The sequence below is a fragment of the Cornus florida genome, unplaced genomic scaffold (genome assembly GCF_030987335.1).
Source record: "Cornus florida cultivar Cherokee Brave unplaced genomic scaffold, ASM3098733v1 CherokeeBrave_3.0.0_Hap2_Chr05, whole genome shotgun sequence".
NCBI classification, from domain to species: Eukaryota; Viridiplantae; Streptophyta; class Magnoliopsida; order Cornales; family Cornaceae; genus Cornus; species Cornus florida.
Genome location: NW_026775575.1, coordinates 112967346 through 112990440, shown reverse-complemented (window position 1 = coordinate 112990440; position 23095 = coordinate 112967346). Strand labels below are relative to the sequence as shown.

At 35.1% G+C, this 23095-nt stretch overlaps 2 protein-coding genes across 4 annotated transcripts; one reads left to right on the top strand and one right to left on the bottom strand.

Moving 5' to 3' along the window:
- The first annotated feature begins 1809 nt into the window (after positions 1-1809).
- On the top strand, positions 1810-13459 carry LOC132308674 (translation initiation factor IF-2, chloroplastic-like). 3 transcript variants are annotated; one of them, XM_059806837.1, is made up of 13 exons: positions 1810-1931; positions 2117-3701; positions 3883-3915; positions 4261-4374; positions 4605-4754; positions 4851-4949; positions 5051-5113; positions 5662-5817; positions 5958-6023; positions 7026-7262; positions 8910-9185; positions 9977-10165; positions 12828-13459. In XM_059806837.1, exons 2-13 carry the CDS (start codon positions 2202-2204, stop codon positions 12987-12989), a joined length of 3045 nt encoding a protein of 1014 aa, XP_059662820.1. In that variant the 5' UTR covers positions 1810-1931; positions 2117-2201; the 3' UTR covers positions 12990-13459. The 3 variants fall into 3 exon arrangements, 2 of the variants coding, with proteins under 2 accessions (XP_059662820.1, XP_059662819.1); XR_009482458.1 differs by lacking the exon at positions 12828-13459 and adding an exon at positions 9263-9400 and having other exon boundaries at positions 1810-3701; positions 9977-10108; XM_059806836.1 differs by having other exon boundaries at positions 1810-3701.
- An 852-nt stretch (positions 13460-14311) lies between these two features.
- LOC132308675 (endoplasmic reticulum oxidoreductin-1-like) lies at positions 14312-21305 on the bottom strand. Its single transcript, XM_059806838.1, has 10 exons — positions 20967-21305; positions 20249-20380; positions 17330-17588; positions 16869-16979; positions 16148-16266; positions 15744-15848; positions 15442-15644; positions 15042-15165; positions 14702-14886; positions 14312-14617 (listed from the first exon to the last, which is right to left on the bottom strand). Exons 1-10 carry the CDS (start codon positions 21114-21116, stop codon positions 14596-14598), a joined length of 1410 nt encoding a protein of 469 aa, XP_059662821.1. The 5' UTR covers positions 21117-21305; the 3' UTR covers positions 14312-14595.
- Positions 21306-23095: the final 1790 nt, after the last annotated feature.

The following is a 23095-nucleotide window of genomic DNA, read 5'->3' as shown; positions in this document are numbered from 1 at the left end:
CATAATAAGGAAGTTCTTTTGATGGGTGAGGCCTAATGAAAGAATCACATGTGTCCCACATATTATGTAATTTAAAATAAAATAAAATAACTGAATTAACCTACTTTCGATGGGTTAACCCAACTCATATATATATATATATATATATATATATATATATATATATATATATATATATAAGATATATATATATATGAGGGATTATTGATTGAGGAATATTTTATTCCAAAACCCTAATCACGGCCATTTTCCACCCGCACATTCTACCACCACCACTGTCACTCCCCACTCGTCACTAGCATCACCGCCACTCTCTCTCTCTCTCTCTCTCTCTCTCTTCTCTATTCCTATATTCTTTTTACTTTACTTGGATTGAATTAGAGTTGAGTCAGCATCTCCAACCAATGTTTCAAATTTCATACCTCAATTTTATTTGAAGTATGATGCGGCAAATTGACATATGACATCTTGACATACTCCATTCGATAAGTCAAATTTATTAATATTTAAAGTTTCGAGTGGAGATGCTCATTATGCCAAATTTGAATTGTTTATAGGATTCTTAGATTAAAATAATGAAAAATTTGTATTTGGCATACCACTTTTTGATATGCCAAATTTGACATATTTAATGGTATGTCAAATGCTATGTAGGCATTTGAAGTATTGGTTGGAGGAATTTTTTATGTAAAAAATAGTTGTTGCAAATGCCACGTAGGATTTGATATATCGGTGGAGATGCTCATAGAATGGAAAAGAGAATAAGAATTTTAGATATTCTCTTGTTTTTCACCGCCACCTTGCCAGAAATATAAATATGTGGTCAGAGAGTATAAGTTTTTTATTAGAGCCTCTGTTTCGGACTAGATGAAGAGATTACGAATACTAAGTTTTTAATTTTACGTAATGTAAATGGGTAATTTTGTAGTATATGTTAGGGTTAAAATCATAAAACTCCCATTATCTTTAAAATTTGATCATAAAACCCCAATCTTTTTCAAAAAATCCTTACACTTTAAAAAAGTGATCACATTGCTCCAATATCCGTGTTTGACTTGTTATCCGGACTATAAAATGACAAATTTAACCTTACTATTTAATATTAAGTTAAAAAGAAAAAAATATTATTTTTTAAATTACAAAAATACCATTTATCTTCTTCTTCAACCCTCCCCCCTCTCTAAAACTCTCACTCCTCTCTCTCTCAAACATAATTTTTGTAATTTTAAAGTATATTTTTTAATTAAAAATAAAAATTTTTAGTTTTTAATTTAACATTAAATAGTAAGGTTAAACGTGTCAATTCATAACCTAGTTAATGGGTCGAATACGAACATTGGAGCAATGTAATAACTTTTTAAGAGTGTAAGAATTTTCTGAAACAGATTAGAATTTTATAATTAAAATTTTAAAATAATAGAAGTTTTATGATTTTAACCCTATGTGTTATATGGATTATATTCAGGTTTACCCGTTAAAAATGGATTTGATCCAATTTTTTTAACTTGGGAGTTATGACACATGTCGGTGTTTTAGACCACCACGAGAAGGAACTTTTTTTTTTCGAAACACGAGAAGGAACTAAGAAACTTCCTTTTCAAGCTCATGGTGCAAAAATAATTTTTCTTTAGTAAAAATATCGAGAAATTATATTTTTTAATTAGAACATGCTAGACACGACGATTTCGGCTGCTGACTGTGTGATACTCTCAAGGTGTGGGGTCCCACATCAACTGTACGGGGCCCACAAAGTACTGTGCATGTCGGCCTCTAGAATTTCTACCGCCATTCGTCCCAGCCCTACACACCTCAACAGGCCTAGGGTGCGTTCTCTCTCTCTCCCAAGTTCCCAACACAAAACTAACGTCACCTAACTTTAGGAAAGTATCATATGTTCACTGACTGATAAGTGAAAAAGAATCGCAAATAAGGTAAGATTTTGTATCTTCTGAATTTTTGGTCTCACTCCAATCAATATTTTATATGCAAAAGTGGTCCAGAATTGGTTTGTTATCAAACCCCAGAATTTCCTATTTTGTTATATTATTGCGAGAAAATTACACAGAATTTTTTTGTTTGATGGACTTGTTTTTAAGATTCTTATGGAATTGCACAGAGAGAGGAAAGAGATTAATTTGGTCTGGGATATTCGTGGGCTGCTGCATTAGAGTCTAGGTTTGTGTATATTGTTTTTGAGGTACATGGTGGTGCTGGAATATGTAAGTACAATCATGGCTTCTTTGGCCTCCCCGGTGAGTACAGGAAGTGCTACTGTGAGTTCGTCCGGGCATTTTGAAGGACTTGAGAGAGTTTCTCTCTCTAAAAATGTCCATAGTTTTCACAAAATTTGGGTTAAGAAGAGAGGCAGGGTCTGTAAATATTCAGTAACTGATTACATTGCCGATCAAGGGACTTCAGTTTCCCTTAATTCAACATATGAAGGAAGCAAACACAATGCTGCTGTTGTTGTTCTTAAGGCGGCTCCAAAGCCGGTTTTAAGATCTGGGTCAAAGACCGAACCCCTTTTAAATATTAACTCCATAAGTTCAATGCCTTGGAATCTATCAAAACTAAACGAGGATTCTGAATATGAGAAGGTACATGATGATAAAGAAGAGATAGATAAGGTGATTGAGTCACTGGGAGAGGCACTGGAGAAGGCTGAGAAATTAGAATCTATTAAAAAAGTCAGTCCAGTCAATAAATCACCACTCAACATAAGCACTGACAAGAGAAAAGGTAAACCAAAAAATGGTAAACCAGTTAATTTAACAGTCGGTCGGAAGTCTAAGACTTTGAAGAGTGTATGGCGGAAAGGGGATACTGTGGCTAGTGTACAAAAATCAGTCAAGGAATCTCCTAAGACCCAGAAGGTTGAGAAAAAGGAACCAAGGATAGAAGGAGCGGGGAAAGTTGAGTCTCCGCCCATTTTTCCTCTAAGACCTCTTAAGCCACCTATAAAACCCTCCATAGCTCCTCCGCCAGTGATCAAGAAATCTGTTATCTTGAAGGATGTGGGGGCGCCTCCAAACAACCGAGCTACTGGTGGAAATAACTTAGTTGCAAAAGAAAGAAAGCCAATGCTGATCGACAAATTTGCAGCTAAGAAACTGGTGGTTGATCCTCTGATTGCTCAAGCAGTATTAACCCCTCCAAAATCTGCAAAGGGCCCTATCCCTGGAAAGTTCAAAGATGAGTTTCGAAAGAAAAGTGGTCCACTCGGAGGACCACGGAGGCAGATGGTTAAAAATGTTGAGATTCCTGATGAGGAGACATCGGAACTTGATGTTTCTATTCCCGGTGCAGCTACAGCAAGGAAAGGAAGGAAATGGAGCAAGGCAAGTCGGAAGGCAGCTAGACTCCAGGCAGCTAAGGAGGCTGCTCCTATTAAAGAAGAAATTTTGGAGGTCGGTGAAGAAGGTATGTCGACTGAGGAGTTGGCCCACAACTTGGCGATTAGTGAAGGTGAAATTTTTGGGTACCTATCCTCAATGGGGATTAAGCCTGACGGCGTGCAAACATTTGATAAAAATATGGTCAAGATGATCTGCAAAGAGTACGAGGTAGAAGTCATAGATGCTGCTCCCGTGAGAGTGGAAGAAATGGCTAAAAAGAAGGAAATTCTTGATGAGGAAGACCTGGAAAATCTAGAAGATAGACCTCCCGTTCTTACTATAATGGGCCATGTTGATCATGGAAAGGTATAGGTATAGAATAACATATCGCTGCTCCTTTTCATTTACCTTTCCCTATTTGGTCTTGTATTGCCTTCCCCCCTTCTTTAATACTGCCCCTTTTCCTTTGAACTAAAAATATTATTTTCTTTTAATTTCTGATAGCAAGTTTTTGCTAATTTTATGTTTGGTGTTGTCAACTTGGCAGACCACTCTTTTGGATTACATTCGGAAGAGCAAGGTATATGTGAATCTTAATCATCTTGATTCTCCTTTTTAATCAACTTGCAACTGATGGACATGGTGGAATTAAGGTCTTATGATTTTGCTATTTGAACTTAGCAAAAAAGGAAGGAAAAAAAAGAAAAAAAGAAGAAGAATTTGCTATATGGGAGTTTTGATGACAATTTGTTTAATAAATTTATGATTGATTGTGTGGTTATGAGAGAATTTTTATGAAGTACATCATATCATCGCCACATGGATTATACGTATAGGACATGAACCCTCAATCAACTTAAAGCTACTCACAATTGCTCTGGCAATCAAGCTATATAATTGAAGCCTGAAATGCTAGATTTTACAGGTAGCTGCATCTGAAGCAGGTGGTATTACACAGGGAATTGGGGCATATAAGGTTCTAATACCCATTGATGGCAAGTTTCAACCATGTGTCTTTCTTGATACTCCTGGACATGAGGTAAGCTCAATGGTCATTTGTGGTTCGAACTTCAGGTTTCTTTTGCCAGAATTTTGGTTCCCTTTCTCTCTCTCATCCCTCTTTATGCTGTATCATTCTTGGGTTTCCATAATCCCTGTTAATGCTTGTAACTATCTTTTGGTCATGGGTGTTATGAACTCAACTGCAAACAATAACTTGCTCATCCTCTTCTCTCATTTTGATGACATCTGTTATATTAAGTCCTGTAGGCATTTGGGGCAATGAGAGCTCGTGGTGCAAAGGTGACAGACATTGCTATCATTATTGTGGCTGCTGATGATGGAATCCGTCCTCAAACAAATGAGGCCATAGCTCATGCCAAAGCAGCTGGTGTACCAATTGTAATCGCCATTAACAAGGTAGCTTGGCTATACTGGCAATTGGCTGTGTTTATTCATTACACTGCTGGTTCTAAGAGTTGCATATTCTAAGCTTTATTGCTTCTACTATTCCAGATAGATAAGCATGGAGCTAATCCTGAGCGAGTCATGCAAGAGCTTTCTTCAATTGGTTTAATGCCAGAAGATTGGGGTGGTGACATCCCAATGGTTCAGGTGCTTATACTACAAGCACAGGAATTGTACTCGCATCTCTTTCACTGATGCTTTATACCTTTTGACGATGCTTATTATCTTTCCACTCTCTTTGTTAACAGATCAGTGCTCTTAAAGGGGAGAACATAGATGAGTTGTTGGAAATTGTCATGCTTGTTGCAGAGGTAAGTTAAATTTTATTGGCACGCCAACTTGTTAGCTTTGATATTCTTCTTGAAATGTATAATATATCAACTTTACCACCAGCTGGTTGTCAAAAGTAATTTAATTTCTCTTTCTTTTTTTGTTATCATGATTTCATCTACTTATTCCTTTCTTTATTTTCCGAAATTTGATAGTTAAAATTAGAAATTTGTGCAGGAAATACTATTTACTCGCATAAACAGGACATCTTGTAACAAGATGACTGCATAGGTTCCATTCATGTGATCCCCAAAAATGGAACCTATGGCTTTATGCGGAGTATGCATGCCCATACTCGTTTCATGTCTTGTTGACCCAGTGCAAAGAGTCTGGGCAACAGAGATATTTGTACTATATATTATCCAATTAGCCAATGCAGTACTCTTTTTTGGATCTGTGGTCACCTATCTGGAATGTTCCAATCAATTAGCAAGTACTTAAATACGCTTCAAAATTTGTGCATGTTTATCTTGCTTCTTATTATTTGCCTTCTGTGTATTCTAACCCTCTTTGCACTTTTTCACTGAAGTTGCAAGAATTGAAAGCTAATCCTCACAGAAGTGCTAGGGGCACAGTCATCGAGGCAGGTCTTCATAAATCTAAAGGACCGGTAGCTACATTTATTGTGCAGAATGGCACCCTGAAAAGAGGGGATATAGTAGTTTGTGGTGAAGCCTTTGGGAAGGTTGAGCATGAACTTTCTTTAAGATGAAATTCCCTGCTCAATATTACCTAGATGATTACATTGAAACTGTATAATATTTAGTCTGGTCAGTTTCTTTTTGGTACCCATCTTTGAAGAATTTCCCTACTCTGGCATGTCAGGTTCGGTCTCTATCTGATGATGTTGAGAATCGTGTTGATGAAGCCGGACCCTCTATACCAGTGCAGGTTTGCAGTTTCCTACTTTACTACCTTTTGGATTTTTATTCTTATTCTTATATTAGTATTTTTCACATTCTATACTTGGTTGAGCATTACAATGCTTGTGGCCTTCCTTCTGGGACAGTAGTAAAGAATGTGATCTTCCAGCTTGATTCCAAAAGTGGCCCTTCCTATTGGAAAGTTGATATTGTTAAGATATCTGATGGTTGCATATTCTGAACACTTTGGTGACACGATAAAAAGCTAACAAATAATTTTTCTTGATTCATCCTGTTTGACAGTCATTACAATCACTAAATTATTATCTAAGCTACCATATTTGCTTTCCCTATAGGAGGGTATATACTAAATACTATCCCAGACACTTGAGATTATCTTCTCTCTCTCTCTCTTTCTCTAGGTTAAATACAAAATAATAATCAGGAGCACATGAGATGCAAAACTTGCGAGTCCCATACCCCTGCTTCCTTTTAATTTATAAACAGAGATGATACCAATAGTTGACTGGGTTTGTGAATAATTTATTTGTTCTGTCATTAATTAACTTTGCAATGCGAGCTCGAACTCGACCTCTGTATTGTTTTTTGTGGTTCTGGGGTTAGGAAAAGGCTGAGCCAGCTTAAATAAGTTACTAGATCTGCTATACCTGATCCCAGCTTGAGCATAATTATCGGGCTTAAGAACTGAACATGAACTGATGTTCTAAAGCAAGCACATCTGTCATTACTAGCTTGTGTCAAAAGTATGCATCTTAAGAAGTATCCTTAGCTTTTTGGGCTCAGGGGTCGTACTGTAAATCTGTTGAGGAACTCGTGCATTTTATTGTCTAGCTTGAGCTTATAGTGATTTTTGTGTTCTTTGTGCAGTTGTACACGGTATTCACTCCCCTTTGAGCGCTCTTATTTGAAATCTTTACTTTTAGAAAAAGAAATTTTTTCTTTTTGCCCTATTTATCATATGGCTCTTCATTCAAGACTCTGCTAATATATCTGCCCCATACTTCTGCAGGTCATTGGATTGAATAATGTTCCAATTGCTGGTGATGAATTTGAGGTTGTTGGCTCCCTTAAAGTTGCACGTGCAAGGGCCGAGTCACGTGCGGAATCTTTAAAAAATGAACGTATATCAGCCAAGACCGGGGATGGGAAGGTTACACTTTCTTCCTTTGCTTCTGCAGGTTCAGCTGGAAAGCAGGCTGGATTACTCTTGCACCAGCTGAATATTATTATGAAGGTTGATGTTCAGGTATGTATATCCATTATAACGTAAAAGAAAGACTGTCTTGATTTTTGTGCTTGGAGTATAGAGTATGAGTAATAACAGATTAATTTGAATAATCAACTGTTCTGAATTTATGCCTAACTAATCCCTTTACGATCATCCAATTGATGAAAATTTGCAACTATCAGAGTTATTATAGTGATGACAGAAAGCATGGACCCACATATTTTGGAAGCTTATGGAGCTCCTATCCATAGGGGCCATTGCCTAGTGCAGTGGTAAAATGTGGGCTAAGAAGGTGTGTTCAAATACTGAGAGCAGTCACTTTGTGCAAAAAATGACAAATGTTAGGTCCATCCAATCTTCCCTTCCCAGCACCCTCGATTAATTAGGTCCACACTTGATAATAACCATTTTTAAGAGCTCCTAGACATCTCACTTATTTTTGTTACAAATTTGTTTGATATTATAAACTGCACAAGGCCCAAATGTTAAATACGGCCTATGTAGCACTTCACCTTATAAACCCTAAGTATTGCATTAGAACTTAAAGCTTCATGCTGTTGTTGCAGAGATAGCTTTCATACAAACTGATTCCTTTATGAACAGATGCATTTAAAATGCAACTAGAAACTATATCTTGTAAGAAGAACAGAACAGACCATTAGAAATTTAGAACTAGACTCCACACAACTGTAAACACTCACAGTTTTAGAGAAACATAATGCATCAGGACTGAAATATAAATAAAATTGAGTATTCTTTAAATCAAGAATGATTTGAATTTGATTAAAATTAATTTTAACTAATTATTTCCTTGATTTGAATCACATTTCACAAGTATATAATTCATAAACAGTTCATCCAATTTATATTATTGTTTAGAATTGTCTGAAAATACATTAATAATGACTTCGTGAGGTTCTAGGTAGGCTCTATATCTTTTAGATCAGTAGAGAATAATAATTAATGCTGAAACTTTAGTCTAGTATACGGGTTTGGTGGATCGTAATAAACTGATTTAATAATTTTGAAGGCATTAGTCTGACCACATTTATTATTTTGAATCTGATATTGTTTGTCTTATTATCTGTAAGTATATAATAAATGTATCGATTTTTTTTTTTTAATAATCTATAGCAAAAGACTATTTATTTTATTTAATAAGTTATGAATCTATGGATTTTATCAAACTTCCATATATTTATCCACTTTAGTTGCAGTCAATTATATCAGTTTGTTCTGTTAAATTTAATATTTAGGGAAATGCTACAATTTTTTTTTTCATTTTTATTTTTTTATTTTTTTAAATTTCTTGAAGAACTTAATCAGCTCAAATATGGTGGCCATTCAACTCTTTGAAATCTCAGTTTGCATTAGTAGGTCTATATTTTCCCACAAACCAGTGTTTTTAGTGACAGATGTGAAAAGGAATGAAACATATATTCAGTCAAATAATTTACCTAAACTTTTTTTCCCCTTGCATATTGGAATTGTTGAAGGATAAAAATAATAAAGTGACACCCTCTCTAACAGCTTAATCTTTTGGAGTAGATGGTTGTGAACACGGTATCAGAGCCAAAGGTCTCAAGTTCAAACCTCACCGTCATGAATGAGTTTTGTGTTTCTTACTCACCTGCAATTAAATTGAAACCTTGTAATCATGACCAGGGTTCCATTGAGGCTGTCAGACAAGCCCTAAAGGTGCTCCCTCAAGATAATGTCACTTTGAAGTTCCTCTTCCAAGCAACTGGGGATGTAAGCACCAGTGATGTTGATCTTGCGGTTGCTAGTAAAGGCATTATTCTGGGCTTTAATGTTAAAGCACCTGGTTCTGTTAAGAGCTATGCAGACAATAAAGGTGTTGAGATTCGACAGTACAGAGTTGTATATGAGCTTATTGATGATGTGCGAAATGCTATGGAGGGACTTTTGGAGCCTGTTGAGGTTAGTTTGCTCAAATCCATTTATTTGAACTTTTCTTTTTTCAATTATCTTGAAAAGGCTGTACTTAATACCTGCAGGACAGACAATACTTCCCTATGTTTCACGGACTCAAGTGCACATTTGAGTGTGACTTTTTTTTAGGTGTGATCTAATTAACCTCAAAGTTTATGACAAAGGCTTGTAGATATCTTGAGGGGTCCAAGTTTTCTTTCGTGGTGAGTTGTGACCCCAAGAATTATGTCTAAAAATAACACAGTTCTCTTTTTCTATAATTTCTGTGTAAAATAGAAAAAATTTAAGAAAAATATTCCATAATGAAAAAAGAAAAATAAAAACACCCCAAGGACATTTAGATTCTCTTCCTTTTGTTTGAAGTGCCTTTTGGTAATAGATACATGACTAACATAACATATCCATCAAACATCGCATAGATATACTCATATATCCTTGTTAATTTAAACATTCCTCTTCACATACACGGGTATTTTCATTCATTTTTATGGTTGATGTATAATGCATAGACATAGGTTCTGTACATGTGTCTCAACATATGTATTCCGATCTAAGAACTCCGTCATGGTAATTTAACCATTCAGAGGATCCTTTCAATCGTATATGAATTAACTGCTTCAATTTTTTGTAATTGAAGTTAAAACCCTTTGGAACATTGCCTTTAGAAGATACTAGCCATGTGTAAAGTTTTAATGACAAACCTGATGCTTCTTTTTATTTTTGTGTTAATTTTATGACTGAAAAATGGCATTTTAGACCTAATGTTTGTATCTTTATAGGAACAAGAAACAATTGGTGCAGCCGAAGTACGAGCCATATTCAGCAGTGGCAGTGGTCATATTGCCGGATGCATGGTGACGGAGGGAGAAGTGGTGAAAGACTGTGGCATTCGGGTTGTGAGAAATGGAAAAACAATATATATTGGTATTCTCCATTCTTTGAGACGGGTGAAGGAGATTGTGAAAGAGGTACGTCTTTCGTAGCTGTATTTTTTTCACCACTTCCTTTATGATATTGTGCCATGCTCATGGCTCCATAGATTTTATTTCTTCTAGCAATCTAAGAATATATATATATATATATGTCCCTAGCACACCCACCCATTTTTCCATTCCACTTTAGGAAGTTGGGGAGATATCACTGGGCGACCTTGGTGGTAGCAATCTAATATATTATATTAAATAATTGATATGATTGTAGCTGTAATTGCTTGTCAGGAGCATGCATCTTGACATAAGGCGCATAGGGCTTTACTATCATACCAAGGGAGCATTATTTATGTGCATTACTTCAGTTTTAGTTTTTGCCTGAATGGCTTGTTTAGCAAACATCCCCAGATATATAGTCATATTGGGAAGAAGTTTGGCATCAAGTGGAATCACTTTCCTTTATTTTTCAATTATAATTAATTGGAGTGTATTTACAGAAAAGAGGGATGATAGGTCTTGTTGCCTCTTTAAGGTTGGTGGATGCTTCACTATTAAATAGTTTTTTGCGCCCCCATGTTGATGTTCCAACGTTGCAGAGTATGATACCCTTAAATTAGCAAATGAAGCATAAGATCCAAGGAGAATTGTATTGAAGAGTTTCTGTTTGGACCCAGGGATTTCACTGTGGGTACAAAATTTTTAAAGACCCTATACTATTGGTTTGTATATAAACAATGAGTTTTAGAAAATTTACAATGAAGATATTAAGTTTTAAAATACGTGGCACCTCTCAAAATTTCAAAACCCTAAATACAGTGTACACCACCAAATTTTGTTCTCCTGCAAATACAAGATCTATCAATCTAGAAGTTTACTACTACAAAGGTTTTCTCTTCTTCAATCAACAAAGGCCAACTGCATCGGAATCCATTGATGACCAATTGGATTGAATCTACACTCTACTCTCTCTCCCTTCTTCTTTTTCTAGCTGAAACCCTAGTGGCTAGCTTCTCTCTATATGTATATTTATTTGTTTTTAAAATTATGTTTTCTTTCTTTCTTCTTTTCCCAATAGTTTCCATCACAAAAATCAGCTCTCTTTCTAACAAATTCCTTTATTTCTTTCCCTTCTACAAACCCCGTCCCCCACCCCGTCCTCCTCCCCAGGTGTAACTTCCTGGTTGGATCACTATGAAAACTAAGATATAAGACGTCCTCTTTGTATACAGGGGGATATAAGCAAGTGCATTTTCGTTTGGCTTGAGGGATTTAAAATGAATGGATTTTAGGGTTTATTATTTGAAAAGCGTAATTTAAATTTTCATTTAATAGTCTAGATTTAGATTTCAACAAGATACATAGATTGATTGACAACCTTGCATGTGTGGATTTCAAATAACAAGGTGAAAGGAGTTATTTGAAATTCACACCAACAAGGATTCTAGTTGCAATAACGCCTCTACTCTTAACATGATCTTGAGCTTTCTGATCCAACTTAATAGCTAATCTTCATTTGAACCTCAAATCCTCTTGATTTCAAATCCATCATAATCATATTGGAACACACCTGTATTGATGTACTTGCATCACAAATACTTCTTAATGACCAGTCAACTTTCTCCAAAATGAAAATGGCTCCAATTTCTAGGTTGGATGCCTCTTTCTACAAAATAGGTTGCATTTTTCAACTTAAATAATCCTTATATTATTTAATTATCACAATGGGGGGAACCTTGGCACAACGGTAAGGTTGCTCCATTGTGTTGACGCTAAAATCGGCTGGCTAAAACCGATTCTAAATTAATGTAATACGGGCGTGCCAGAACCAATAATGTGGTTCGAGTGTAAATTGTTAACTGTAGTCCTTTTGAGAACGTTGACTTTCAAGCGATGCGAGGAGAAAGAGAACAATAAAACTCCTCTTTTGAGTTCGGGATTGCCTTAATTAAAGGACTTTTATCAGTGAATAAATATAGTAACAATTTGAGAGAATAGAAAGGGGAGAGAAATAGATATAGAAAGAAATATAGAGAGAGATTGAGAGAACGAGATATAGAGAGAGATAGAGAGAGATATAGAAATAGTAAGGATGCTATTCTGGGAAAGGGCTTGAGAAAGCAATAACAATAATAAAATGTTTTTGAGGGTGCTGGACCTCTTACAAAGCATGCCTTTAGCATTATTTATAGAAAACTACATAAAACAAACTCCTACACACAAACACTTTACTTGCTCTACAACTCTATCACAACTAACTGTAAATTCAAAATAAACTAATCCTAGGAATAGACATAAATATGTAACTAAAATCAACTAAAAGATAAATATTAAAACTATTATCCCTGTCCATCATTTGAAGTTCAAAATAATTTTATCTGTGGCACCCTTGCATGCAATTTCAACTTCAATCTATGTGGAATATCACCCTTTTTTACTGCCACATCATCAATACAAAATTTACTAAAATGGGTGTCAACGCATTGTGACCTGAAGGTCACAAGTTCGTGCATTGGGTTTGCCCTTTTTATGAGCATTCTTGACAAATAACACACTTTTTTTTTTTTTTTTTTGACCATCAAATCAGCAAAGTTGTACTAACGCTGAAACTGGAATCACAATTGTTCCGGGCATTGGCTTTGTAAAGCATTTTTTTTTTTATTTTTTTTTATGTTCCCGTGCAATCTCTCATCCTTTTGTACAGGTGAACGCTGGACTGGAGTGTGGAATTAGGACGGAGGACTTTAGTGATTGGGAGGTGGGAGACATTCTTGAGGCTTTCAAGATGGTGCAAAAGAAGCAAACTCTTGAAAAGGCATCGGCTGCTATAGAAGCCGCGCTTAAAGGAGTGGGAATTGAATTGTAAAGAAGGCACCATAAACGTGTTTTTGTTGGTTGACATGCTTCTTGATCTAGTCGGAACGTGTTTTTGTTTGTACAGGCACAATCCATTCCAGGGATTTGACACAAGTCAGCAGGTGTAATACAGGATGAGTTCTCACAAATTGCAATGCATCCCATCCCGAACACATGGAGGAATAGAGCTTGCAGAGATTTTTGTCCATTGTTGTATCCTAGTATGTTAGAGTGCAAGGAGTTAAAATGTATCTGATATCAGCCCTCCTTGTAAAGAGAGGAACAGGAAAGTGCACTGGATGGTCCTGTGCAATTTAATGCAAACCCATGCAACTCTAATGTAAATGCTCATGTAAAACTTCAAGGGTGCAACAAATTACATCGAGATGCAACATTGAGAACACAACACTTTTTCATTGTTGTCGCATTCTCGATCTAAGTGCATTGTAAAGTACTAGAAAGGATCTCGGTTCAGAGGAATAGAGGGATCAAAATTTCAAATTGGTCAAGATTTTACTATGCTAAAATATGTACTAGAGTGATTTATGGTAGAGAAAAACTCGTCTTTTTTTTTTTTTTTAATTGCAATGTCATATTAAGATATGAATCTTCCACTTTCGAGTGTATTTTCCCCCCTTCAATTTCTTTTGCTACCGGGCGAAGAATGTGCAGAAATCATACTTCTGGCACGTGAATCATATTATCAAAACACAGAAGGGGCAAAAGAGGTCTATTGCAGAGGGAAGCAGGTTTAAGGGGGCCAAGCTTTTCAACATTATGCATGCATGACTACTATGGGGCTTTAATAGAAACCTAGTGAGCGTCAATAATAAATAAATTGTCTTCAATCAGCTCCAAAGCTGTCCAGGTTCTTTCATAGCTCAACGATAATCCGGTTTATATCAACGAAAGAGAAAGATAGGCATGAATATTGTTGGATTTCCTATTATGGAAGTGGAGGAGGTGGTAGCTTTGGCTATGGAAGTCGAATGACATGGAAGACATGGTTGTGAGTATAATAAATCTGTCCCATACAAAACAAGTTATCCTAGCAGTCACCAAGCAGCGTATCAACAAGCCTATTTTGAAAAGGGAAGTCTAGAAAAAAGGAAAAAAAAACGATACAAAAACAAAACACAATTTTAAATGCAGAAAAAACCCTCCCTTTAAGCATGCTAATTTCAGAAACATTCATTATATGATATAAACTTTATCGATATTTCAAAACCTTGATTTGACGGACCATGGTAGAATTAGCGTTCAAGCTGTCAGCAAAATTGCCTTCACTAGTATGCCAAAAAGGTGACTCAAGTTTGCAAACTCCTTTCCAAATACAATTCAAAACTACTTCTTTTATTATTATTATTATATTTTTTTTTATAGGTAAATGATAAAATTGTATTTCATAATTTAACATGGCTTGCAAATATTCAAATCCTACAAGACATGGAAATTACAAATTACATTTACACCTATTTCTTTCCTCTGTATGCCTTTTCTCTATCTCCAAAGATTGTGCCATTTCAAGAATCCTGTTCTATGGGCTTTAGATGGTCAATCTGATAATTCTTTACATCACCTTCCAAAATTGATACAAGGACATTTGAGATGGCCTGTTACAGTGACAGCTTTCCGAACCTGAAATCATTTTAAAAGAGAATTTAAAAAGCTGCATCACAGGGCTACATGAAAAAATGAATAACATGTGGACTAGTTAAGTACCGAAATCCAATCACTGACTCCCATATTCTTCGCCATGAGCTAATTTCTTGTGCACGAGGTTCAGAAACAAGGACCCCCATGAGCTTCTCAATTGAAGGCTCCATTTCTTCGACAAACCTGACAGATTCCGAGAGTCGATTGAGAAGGTTTACCAAAGCAATCACTTCATTTCTTTGCAACTGCAGCTGTAAAACCAACAAACTTACTTTAGAGAGATGGATTCACATATACCATCAATTAATGACACAAAATTTGTTGTCCACAAAAGCAGGACTTCTTATTTGGGAGTTTTGAAATGGTAGAGAGAAATTTTGAACAGCATAAAAACACAAAAACTCACAGGTAGATCTGGTTGGCCCTGACCATCAATGGAGAAGAGGATCTTTAATGCAGTACCGAGACCAAGGACCTGAAGCTTTCCCCATAGGCGACACTTCTCGCATCCAACACAATCCATCAGTGCACTGCAATATGTAGAATTGTAGATATGAAATAAATAGCAATATAACACAATCAATTAATGAGTAGTTCAAAAAATTCAAAAGAGAAACATTTTGCAATTGTGCCGGTTTTCATGATGACGAGGGTAACAGTTATTAATATGCAGTAAATTTTGGACCACCTGAAGAACACGATCACATGGAAATATATTTTCTATCTACTTAGAATTTGGCAAGGTAAATGGTTTTTTCCAAGCATAAACTGAGAGGGAAAACAGGAAAAACAGTTCAGATTGAAACCTAATGTTTCTGAATTGCTTTTGAATCTGTTGCTTCAGTTCAGGTCCACTTTGACCTTGCCACAGTTTAGCTTCATCAAAAGGAAGTGGACATGCAGTTTGTAGTTTGGGATTGTAAAGTAGCTGCCGCATCAAGGACTGTGCTTTCAGGTCTTCCGCATGGTTACCAGTGTCATACTCTGCCTGCTCCAAATAATCTGCTGCCTAAGAGTAATTTGGAATATGTCATCGCAAATAAATAATAAATAATAAATAGATAAAAATACAAAGGAATTCTAACAAGGACATGCAGTAAGTACTCACTTTTGTCACGGCTCGGAGAACAAAGAGGAAAGTAAAATACAGGTTTCTGACACGATCTGGGTATCTCAAAACACGATCATACATCAATTCGAGATTTTTACCCCACTGAAATTGTAGCAAAGGATTTGTCAAATTCCTGGTGTATCCGTAAAAAGTACAATTTAAGGTTCTTTAGGGTAAAAATTCAAGGTCATTCATCAGTTCTGCAAACATTTTTATTTTTAGTCCCTGAATAAAGTTACTGGGAAAATATTCTCCATCAAATAAACAGAAACCAAGGCAGTTTAGTATCCCAGGAACATTAGTATTGTATTTGTAGTGGAAACCTATAACAGGATCTTCACAACAAAAAATTAGAATGAAAAAAATCGTGTTGGAGAAAATGAGAAAGAAAGAGAACCAACCAGATTGGTTGTTTCATCGATGAGATACTCAGCAGCTATGTGAATTGAAATTGAGGAGTGAAGACCAGATATTAACTTGTATAACACTTTCTTCTCCTGGCAAATCTCTCCAATTGAATCTGCATAAACAGTTAAATCTCATGACTTAATTAGCATAAAAAGGTCATTTAGTGATACCAAACTACAATCAGATTCACCGCAATAGAAAGATTAACATCAACTCGAGATGATATCAAACTACAGTCATATTCACAGCAAGTGAAACATTAAAAAGAGATCCTCGGAACACTTGCAAGATACAGTATTATCAGCTATTTTCTTCAAACAAGGACTGTAATCAGCTTAAAAGTTAGTATAAACTGCATAGTAACAATAATTATTGCTGGGGAACAACTCCTGCTTCTGTTGCATGGCCACTTTTACAGGTGAACACCACGTCAGATATCCAACAAGTAGGGAGAACAACTCTTCAAATAGGCATTGGAGTGCCATTTATATCACTTTCCCAACTTGAAGGACCACAATTTGCCTCACCTAAGCATTTTGACACCTCTTAGCGGGAAAAAAGAAAAAAAAGAAGAATTGGCACTGCCAATAATACTAAATCAGAATGGGTCACCTTCTTTTGTATCAGATAATCAACATAAAGCATTGTACACAGTGTAAATTTGAGTAAAATAGTAAAATTAATTACAATCATGAGTATGGATCATCAACTCACATTTAGGACAATTTTCTGAATATATAGCATCCCATATCCTTCTGGCTGATGGACCAACATAGCCAGTGTAACGCTCAGGATTCAGTTGGAGATTTACATAAGTCATCTCACCTGCGGTAGAATTTGTCAGTCGATCTCAACACTTTTAACAAATAATCTATTCAAGAAAAGTAACAATATTCATACCCCAGAAGGAAAACATGGTATAATGTTGGAATTCACAACATAAAATAATAATAATAATAATGACGGCAATGTTTCAAAATCACAAAATTAACATGAGAAGAGTTATTATTGTGAAGTTCAAGAAACAAGATGATTTCTGCTATAAAGAAAAGGTTTTAGGTGGTTCTTTGGTCCTTGCTCTACGTAATCGTGTCTCCAGAAACCAACATATAAGACCTTCAGGCCTTGATGAACAATGAAAATATGCAGCCTCATAAAATATAAGAGATAATTACCGTTATCAGTCTCATCATCGTTGGTCCATGGGTTGTCTATTATCTTCCAGCCTCTGAAAGCTTTACTATCAAGTGTGCGATCAACAGTAGCCTGTGGCTTTCCCTCTTGGCACACCAAATCATCAGATGAAAGACCACGGTGGAATGGCTTCTTAAAAGTTTCTGGAAATTCATTTTCTGGACATTCACAAACACTACAATCACGCAAACGGCACATGCCATCATCAGGCCAGAAAGGACAGTCACACCACAACTTAACCTGCCAAAGAGATGTATTTTTAAGTAATCACAAACAAGTAATCCAAGCTTTTGTTAATAAAAAGGTCACCAGAAATAAATTTCCTAAATGTAAAACATTATATCTTTCAATTTGAATTTAGGATACCATCTTGTGGTTGGAAAACATGATCAAGTCATGCTTTCTGAGAGTGACTGTTGTCACATAAATGCTCTCTGGAGTCGGGACCTATCTAAATTGATAATAGGGACTAAAGGTATAGGACAATTAGAGATGAATAACAATCCTTCATTGACATAACAACATCCCAGTATGTTGGTTTTTAATCGAGATAGTAGACAGATAACGCAGTTTCCTTTGTAAACACAACAGCACCTAGGATACCACAATTCTGTTACTAGGCTGTGTCTAAATCTTTGTTAATTGGACACGGTTATATATGATCCAAAGTTCCATCTGACATAACAGCAATTTAGTACACAATCGTACAAAAAAGAAGAAAAGAAAAAACGACTAGTTTATTAGTTCCCCCATATCGTCAAGCTAACAGTATCGGTATTTGGTAAATGTAGGCCCTAATTGTGGATCCACAAAAACTCATGCAGCTATAATACTTAAACCTATTTAGAAACTCATTCAAGCTCAGTGAGAGAGATGATGCAGTAATAAAGGGAATTAAATAACGCAAGTTATGAGGCAGTTGTCTATGTATAAACTCATGTCCATGACTACAGGGCATCAGTTCCAGCTTGTGTCAGTTGATCTCTCTCCCATTATGTCATACCAGTACCATTTCAAGTCCTGTGAATATCTCCAAATGGGTTTGTAATCAACAATCACAACCTAAAAGGATATAGTAGTATCTTGTAAAATCCTGTTCATGTACCTTGCTAATACCACAAATTCATCAACATTTTTTACTTTCAGGATACCCATATTTCCTGCCAGAACTGCATATGCATATCTTTAATAAGATAAGCAGAAGAGACTACAGGCTGCACACTATTTGCATCAAAATCAAGCAACCACATAAGGACTTAATTTGAATGGAAAAATCAAAGTTCACAAAGGCTTCCCAAATGTAGATAATTCGAGAGAAACTAACAAAACATATTAGAAAAGTTTTGGCTACTTCTATCTCATCATTTTATATTATATCCAAAAATCAAACCTCAGATTCTTCATATACATGAAATCTAACCCACTTTTGACCCCCAAGGACAAAGAAATGGAAAAGAAAGATGCGTGAAAAATAATTTATTGCCATTTATCAGCAAACATAGTTATTCAGACAATAGCTATATGATATCAATAGAGAACAAAGTAGACATGAAGTGTTCCCATCTCCACACCATAATCTAGCATAGCAAGCGTTTGACACACAGGGATTCTCATAAAAAATGTTCAGCATGATTTCCACTACAAAGTATCTAATGGACAACCACATAAACTTTAGAGTGCACACCCTTAGTTTCATAGATCAGCGACCTGGGAGCTGATCCTGCTAGTCCAAAAAGAAGGCTAATAATATATATATATATATATATAAACATTAGAGTGGATACACTTAACGCTCTGTTTGGTAGGATGGAAGCAATAGGGACATTATTACTATTATATATAAAATAAAGTGACATTATTAACTTTCAATCTTTTGCATGCTTTTGGACAATGAGGGTGTAATAGAAAAAAATATATAAAACTTCTCCTTCACTTCCTTCTTACAAAACAATAGAATATGTAATTCCTCTTCCCTTCTAGTCAACCAAACGAAAGAAAGGAATGACATCTTTTCTTCCATACGGATGCCTCATTCATATACTTACCCTCCCTCCCATCCACTTTTCCATCCTTCGTACCAAATAAAGGATAAGTGTCGTAGACCAGCTACCTGAGATCTGACTTTGAAAGTCCAAAAAGAAGGCTAATAATAATTAAAAGTATCAACTTTAGAGTGGATACACTTTGGCATAGATCAGCTATCAGGGTGCTGAATTTCCTAACCTAAAAAGAAGACTTAATAGTAAAACCTTGCTACCAACAGTTTCTGGTCGGCATTTTTCTTTTGAAACTCTGTCTATTTGCAATTTTTTTTTTGGCATACTCTCTTAATAAATGTGAGCAGTAGACCACTTGTTAATGATCAACTAGAGAAGTAGTGGCAGCTTCTTATTTATAAGCTTCAGTTATTGCATCTGGATGATTGGCTCTAAGATAATACTTGTTAATAGCTTCCCATTGAAGTTATAAGGAAGTAAAAAGTATAAGTGGTTCAAGGGAGGGATACAAGACAATATCATAACCAGAAAACTCAAGTCTATTCAAGTTAGTCAAATTTTCATGAAAAATAAATAAGTGGTTGCATTGGCCCAAAAGGGGGATATATTTAAATATTGTCAACTAGATGGAGACCACATCCTGATTCCCGAAGAGATTGGTAGAACAATGATGAAAGGTATCAAATGCATTCAATTACCTCATTGTGTTTCTGCTTCCAATTTTACAAATTTCTTCCATCCAAGAAAATAACAAAAGGACATAAAGAAACACCAAACTTCTTCAACAAAATTTATGCAAGTTGTTACTTGGAAAAAAGCAAATTAGCAATAAAAATAAAACAGAACTTACAGACCACTACAAGAAAATCATCAAATTTGAGAATACAACAATTCATACCAGACCTTGAAATAACGGAAAAAGGGAGTTGTGACGAGCTCTTGAAGCAAAGGATGTAACACTTCACCGTTAATACTGTCTACTGTCTCATAATCACAACAGCAGTCCTCAACCATGCCTGTATATTTACGCGAATCCTGCACCAAAACAGAAGTCAATTGAGTCATCAACTAAAACAATAAAATTCTTTACATTTCTAATCAGATCAACAGTTGGCCCATAACATTATATATAAAAACAAATAGTAATTACAAGTCTAATATAGTCACATGCTTTTAAAAGGGTTCCACAGAAAATGATCCTCAAATACATTCTAGTAAACAGCTAATTATTCATGATTACATTCTAATTCACCGCTTACATAGTGTCAAATGAGATGTAGATAAACTTAACCAATCCCTTGTGGTTAACCTAGCAATTAAGCTAATTTTGTTATGTTTGTGATGAACAATTCTTAACTGTTTTCTATAATTCATTGGATATGCTATATGCAACAAAAACCAAATGAGAATTTAACTCCACAGCTAGAATAGTCCTGATCTTCATTCTTCGTAAAAAGTGTATCAATGCAAATCAAATTTAAAACCATCTGCTATTTCAAAAAATCAAAATTAATGCCTTGAAAACAGAAAGACAAAAAATAAAACCAAAATAAAAAGAAATGAAGTTTAATTGTAGAGAGAGAAACAATAATCGCAAAAATATTAGAGTGAGAGAGGGAACCTCAGTACAGTGGCAGGACTTTTGATTGGAGATCTTGCAGGAATGTCTAGAGGTGACCGCTGTGGCAAGTAACACGACGATCACAGCCCCAACCATCCATCCCCATCTTTTACCACCACGATTCTTCTCTGTAATCTTTGCTTCCACCATTACAACATATATGTATCTCTATAAGATATGTATTAGATATATCGATTCAAAACCCTATGAGTATCACGAAAGCACTAGAACGTTATACATATAGATATGATTTGTCAATGCCATTGTATGAAACAAGAATTAATTAGGGCTTCTTATTTGCTTTTGTCCGTTGAATTCAACACGAAAGCACACAGTTTTTTTGTCCGATGAATCCACGCGCCTTTCTTCGAAGTTTCAATCTCGGCTACGAGAGGTGTAGGACGACGCAAGACCTACTCGCAGAAGAAGCGAAATAAGTGGACACGCGATCGACAATATTGTTATTTGAGGCGCGTGATGAGAATTTCCAGTTGAGCGAGTGTAATAAGCATCAATGAATTAAATGTGCATTTAAGTTGCATTAGATGAGGTCGGTGACGATGGTGTAACCAATAGAAATCATGCTTTAGCCACTTGGAGTACTGAAAATGAAAATTCTTAGTAAAGTTGGCAGGTGTAGCGTGCACCTGACCGTACCTTATCATATTCTTCGTAAATGAGGAATCTACAGTTAATACCGTTTAATAAATTCTCATGATTTTTAATCACTTTCTGTGGGCAAGTATTGAATTGTCCTCCACCATTATCACCCGATTGATTCAATCTGATTAAATTAATGTTGGATTTACTGTTTTAATTAGAGAGTGACTGCTAAAACCATTGGTGATTGAATCTAATCAAAATTAATATATAAATTTATTTATAACATATTATACTCTTTTGGGTTCACTGTTTTTAACATTTTTTTGTTTTTAACATTTTAATAGGGAGTGATTGGACCACAGTACCACTTAGAGATTCAATCTAATGAAAATGTAATACGTATGTGTCCCATTTTAGATGTTTACTTTGAAAATTTTAGCATTTTAAGAGATTTTGGGATTTTCAAATTTACCTTTTGAAAATCAATCTATTCAAATGTTTAAATTTATTTGTAATATATTTACACTATTGCAAGGTAGACAACTTTTAATCTTAATACGTCTTGGCAGGTCAAAACGGACTTGTCAAATTTACTCCTAAAAATTATATTAATCCGTCATTTTGACTTTTTTGTTGTCCAAACTTTTAAAATCATTAGCAATAATGCATGTATATCATAATATGCCATACTCAATTTTAAATATTCAAGAAGTTTTATTTATTTATTTATTATTATTTTTTAATTAGAGAATGATTGGATCATTATATTTATTTATTTTTTAAGAAGTGTTAGAAATTAGATTAATAAATGCATAGAGTTGAAGTCTGACACTTCAAAATTCACCAAGGGGTCTAAAACTACTTAGTGATTCAATATAATTAAAATTAATTTATAATATATTATTATACTCTTTTGGGTTCACGGCTGTTAATAGGGAGTGATTGGACCACAATACCACTTAGAGATTCAATCTAATGACAAATGTATTTGTAATACTCATCTGTCCAACTTTATATGTTACTTCGGAAGTTTTTTTTTTTTTTTTTAAAAAAGATTAAGCAAATTGTATAAATAAAATAAAGAGTACAAAAAAGGCCTTTGGCCCAAACTACAGCCCAACAGGCAAACAAGGCCATTGGAGGCAAACCCGAAAGCAATAAAATAAACCCAAAACCCTGCACTAAATCAACAAATAACCGTCCAACTTTTAGCATTTTAAGAGATTTGCTTTTAATATTTTTTTTATTGCATTTTCAAATTTATCTTTTGAAAACCAATCTATTCAAATATTTCAATTTATTTGTAATATATTTACATTATTGCAAGTTAGACGGTTTTTAATCTGAATAGGTCTTGGTTAAAACGAACTCGTCAAAATTATTTCGAAAAATTATATCAATTCGTCTTTTTCACTTTTGATGGTCCAAAGGAGTTTCAAAATCATCAGCAATTAATGAATGTATATTATAATATATTCAAGAAGTTTGCAAACCATGGGATATGCCGGAAGTCCCATAGCTCCTAT